Raw genomic sequence first — 4,016 nt, forward strand, 5'->3', positions numbered from 1 at the left:
GAGCTTTGGTGTCATAGTACCTAAGGCATTTGACTGCTAACCAGAAGGCTGGTGGTTCAAACCCACCAGCCACTCCATGGAAGGAAGATGGGGCAATCTACTTCCGTAGTGATACTGCCTTGGAAACCCAAGGAGGGGTTCGCTATGAGTCGGATCTGACTCGACAGCAGTGAATTTGGTTTTGGTTTGGTTTTATTTTAATTATTGAGCACTGTCATAAACATGGGAATTCATAATTTGGGCAGATCTTGAGATCTGCTCAAAGCACTCAGCCTGACACACAGTTATCTAACAAAACCTAAACTCTATGCTACTCTCTGTGTTCCAGTTCCTGGAAGACTCACAGTCAGACTCATGGTGATCCCACGTGTGTCACTGCAGAACTGTGCTCTATAGGGTTTTCAGTGGCTGATTTTTTTGGAAGTAGACTCCCAGGCCTTTCTTCTGAGGCAATTTTGGGTGGTCTCGAATCTCCAGTCTTTTGGTTAGCAGCTGAATGTGTGAATGGTTTGCCCCATTCAAGGACTCCACTCCATCTCACCCTCCATGTTTTCTGAATGCCCAATGTGCACCAGATTTGGATCACTACATGTAACACATGCATCTTCAATGTACTCTTAACTGTCACATTTGGGAGTTTTCATTAACTATATTTTTTCAAGTTCTCAATTCTCTATAAAAGTTAAAAACAGTACAACAAACTCCTGCATACTCTTCACCTAGATTTATTAATTGTGAACGTTTTGCCAAATTTGCTTTATTTCTCCCTGCTTTTTTCCTTTTTTTTTTTCTGAGCCAGTTGAAATCTGCAAACATCAAGACTCTTCATCATTAAATATTTTAGCAGATACCTTCCAAGAACAAGAATATCCCCTACAGAACCACAATATCATTAGCAAATAAAAGAAAAACAACATCGATATGATGATATTTACTCATACATAATCTATATTCAAATCTCCCCAATTGGCCCAATAAGATCCTTGATAGCTGTGGGGTTTTTGTTTTTTTTTTTTAATCCAGAAAATCAAGGATCATCCACTACATGTCATTGTCATGTCTTTCTTATCTACTTTAATCTAGGACAGGTCCTTGCCATTTTTTTATTTTTGGTCTTTCATAACACTTTGTCCTACATTTGGATCTGTTTTCTGAAGGTAATAAATTGATTACATTCATATTAAACATGAGTGATGTTTAGCTATGATCTTTAAAATAGGCAAGTCATTAGTATGGCATAAGAAGTCTCTACTTCTGTCAAAATGTGTCAAATAACCTCTTCCAGACAGAGAGTAGTGATAAACATCCAGCTCTTCCTAACAACCAAAACAAACCAAATAGCAACCGATTTTTCTATCCACGGCCTGATGGTAGGCAAATGGGCCATACTGAAGTGTTAATGTAGTGGGGCCCAATTAAATTATTTACTCATAAGTTGTCAGGAATACACGGATTTCTAGAAGCGTAATCAGTAATCAAAACAATGCATAATGAGTATCAACTTCTAGAGAGTGTTACTTCCAAAACAGTTGAAACTAAATTTAAATGATTTAAGAGGTCAAAATCAGTATTTCTGAGTGCAAATTATAACTGCATCAGCAATGTTGCAAAATAGTGGAGGTGTGTATGTATAGGCTCTCTTATGACATTTTGAAGTGATGAATCATGGATTTTTAAAATTGGAAGTAACCTTAGTGCACAGCCTGAATTCACACTCTGGTCTTACGTAAGGCAGGCTCAGAGAGAGGAAGCAGCTTAGCATACAAGCTTATGTGAGAGACCATGTGAGAGATGTATTAAGGAATTGTTGCCATTTATCATTCATTCAACACATATTTTTTATTTTCTGTGTGTGAGGCACTGTGCTAGGCTCTGGGATGAAACAGCAAATTTGGCATTGCTCCTGAGCTCTTTGAAGCTTAGAGTCTAGTGAAACTGGGAAGGTCTGCTTCGGCAGTCAAGAAATTCTAAATAATACTCTTGGTCCACTTTCTTGGTCCTATCAGGGACAGTGTTAAGTGTGCATTAAGGAAACTGTTAAGTGAGGTAAAGGGCTCCTTAATCAATTATTACCTTTGCCCTAAAAAGATCTCAGCATGGATTTAAACTCTAAACAGCCCCAAATATCAAAGTCCGTGAGCAAAGTCTCTGCTCAAAAATAAATCATTACCATAATTCTAATACGACAGCAGTTTACTGCAGCAAATATGTTCTTGTTGTTAGTTGCCTCTGAGTAGTTGCCAACTCATGGCAACCCATGTGTGTCAGAGTAGACCTGTGCTCCACAGGGTTTTCAAGGCTGTGCCCTTTCAGAAGCAGACTGCTGAGGCACGTCTGGGTGGATCTGCACCTTTCTGCTAGTGGTTGAATGCTCACCCACTGGTGTCACACAAGGACTCTGAAGCAAGTGCAGTATTGACAAAGACTAAGAAGGGTCCAATTACCTCTCTTCCAGAAACTTTCTTCTTGACATTCTCGGATAATCTTTGCAATCTCTCCTCTGTGGATGTGGAGTTTCGATTTTGGACAAAATAACAGGCTCTGTAAGGAAAGCTTAGAGTGAGTTAACTGAAATCATCAGAAAAACATCTGCTTTGTTTTCTCTGGAGAAGGTTAGAGAGCTCTCTTCACTCTTGCTACACAGTGTGAATTTGTGCCAGCCGCCAACACAAAACAATCACCACTTTCAGAGAGAGCGTCCCATTTGGGAACTCTGGATGGACTTGGGCAAAGAAAGAATCCCAACTGGAGAATTAAGGAGTGATTCACTGATGTCAGAGAATGGAGCAGACATCTCGTCAGGCTGAATTTTCTTTCTTACTGCCATGCCTCTATCCATGCAGGTGTTGAAGCTGCCATGCTACTTGAGAGGCATATCTAAGGTATGGCAGGTATGGCATGTGCCCTGGGTGCCACTTAAAGGGGGGCACCACTGAGTAGTTTCTATTAACCACTGCAATTTCTATCACCAGCTGTGAGAGATCATTCTGCAGATTAAAACTAATACTTTCGTTTTTGAGAGAACCTCAACAAGACGGATTGATACAGTGGCTGCAATGGGCTCAAATATAGCAAGGATTGTGAGGATGGTGCACGACCAGGCATTGTTTCGTTCTGTTCTAGATATGGTCACTATGAGTCAGAGCTGACTGGATGGCACCCACAACAACATGGGTCAAGGCAGACTGTGTGATCTTGCTCTGCTGAGTGTAGAATGAGATAAAACTAAAAAAAAGTAACTTTGAGCACATAATAGACCAGTTTTCATCAATCAGAGCAATGGCACCTCAGAGCAACAACATCAACAATGGAAAAGTTATCTAAAAGATGGGTGTCAGATGTTTAGACGGGGCACAATGTCAGTGCCTGCCATAGGCACTCTTCCATACATAAACCTCTGGCTACTCACGCTCTTTGTCAACCCGATTTCCTTAAGACTTTGCTCAGATATTGCTTTCTAGGTGAAGAGAGGGATGTTATTTCCTCTACAGCACGATATTTATACCCCTGAGATGACACTCAGAGCACTGAGTGCAATTTATTTTTTACTATGCATGTATTTTTAGATTGTAAACTCCTCAATGAACTGCTTTTTATTATTCTACATAGTTTACTCTCTGTCTCAACAGTATTTGCATGTTTATAGGTGGTCTGCACATAATTTCTGGTGCAACTGTTGACATAACCCATTACCACAGAATCAATTCTGACTCATGGCCAACAGGTGTGTTACGGAGAAGCTGAGTGCCACAGGGTTTTCTTGTCTGTAATCTTTACAGAAGCAGATCGCCAGGACTTCTTTCCCACAGTGCCACTGGACAGGTTTGAACCACCAACTTTTTGGTCAGCAGTTGAGTGTAAATTGTGTCATCAAAGAACCTTATACTATTTAAATAGTTCACATTATTCTTACTAGTTGTATAGTATTTTTTCATGTCAAGATGCTATAATTTGGGAGCTCTGGTAGCAATAGTGCCTAAGGCACTTGACTGCTAACCAGAAGGCTGGTGGTTCAA

General features: G+C 40.2%; 1 protein-coding gene across 1 annotated transcript in view; it reads right to left on the reverse strand.

The window, feature by feature from the left end:
• Positions 1–4,016, reverse strand: part of OCIAD2 (OCIA domain containing 2) — a 28,265-nt gene that overhangs the window by 10,866 nt on the left and 13,383 nt on the right. Inside the window, exon 2 of the mRNA XM_007949441.2 lies at positions 2,445–2,541. Within this exon, the coding sequence (XP_007947632.1) occupies positions 2,445–2,541 (97 nt within the window). The remainder of the gene's footprint in view (positions 1–2,444; positions 2,542–4,016) is intronic.

Source organism: Orycteropus afer, unplaced genomic scaffold (genome assembly GCF_000298275.1).
Source record: "Orycteropus afer afer isolate SDZICR_OR568_19922 unplaced genomic scaffold, OryAfe1.0 scaffold00246, whole genome shotgun sequence".
NCBI lineage: Eukaryota > Metazoa > Chordata > Mammalia > Tubulidentata > Orycteropodidae > Orycteropus > Orycteropus afer.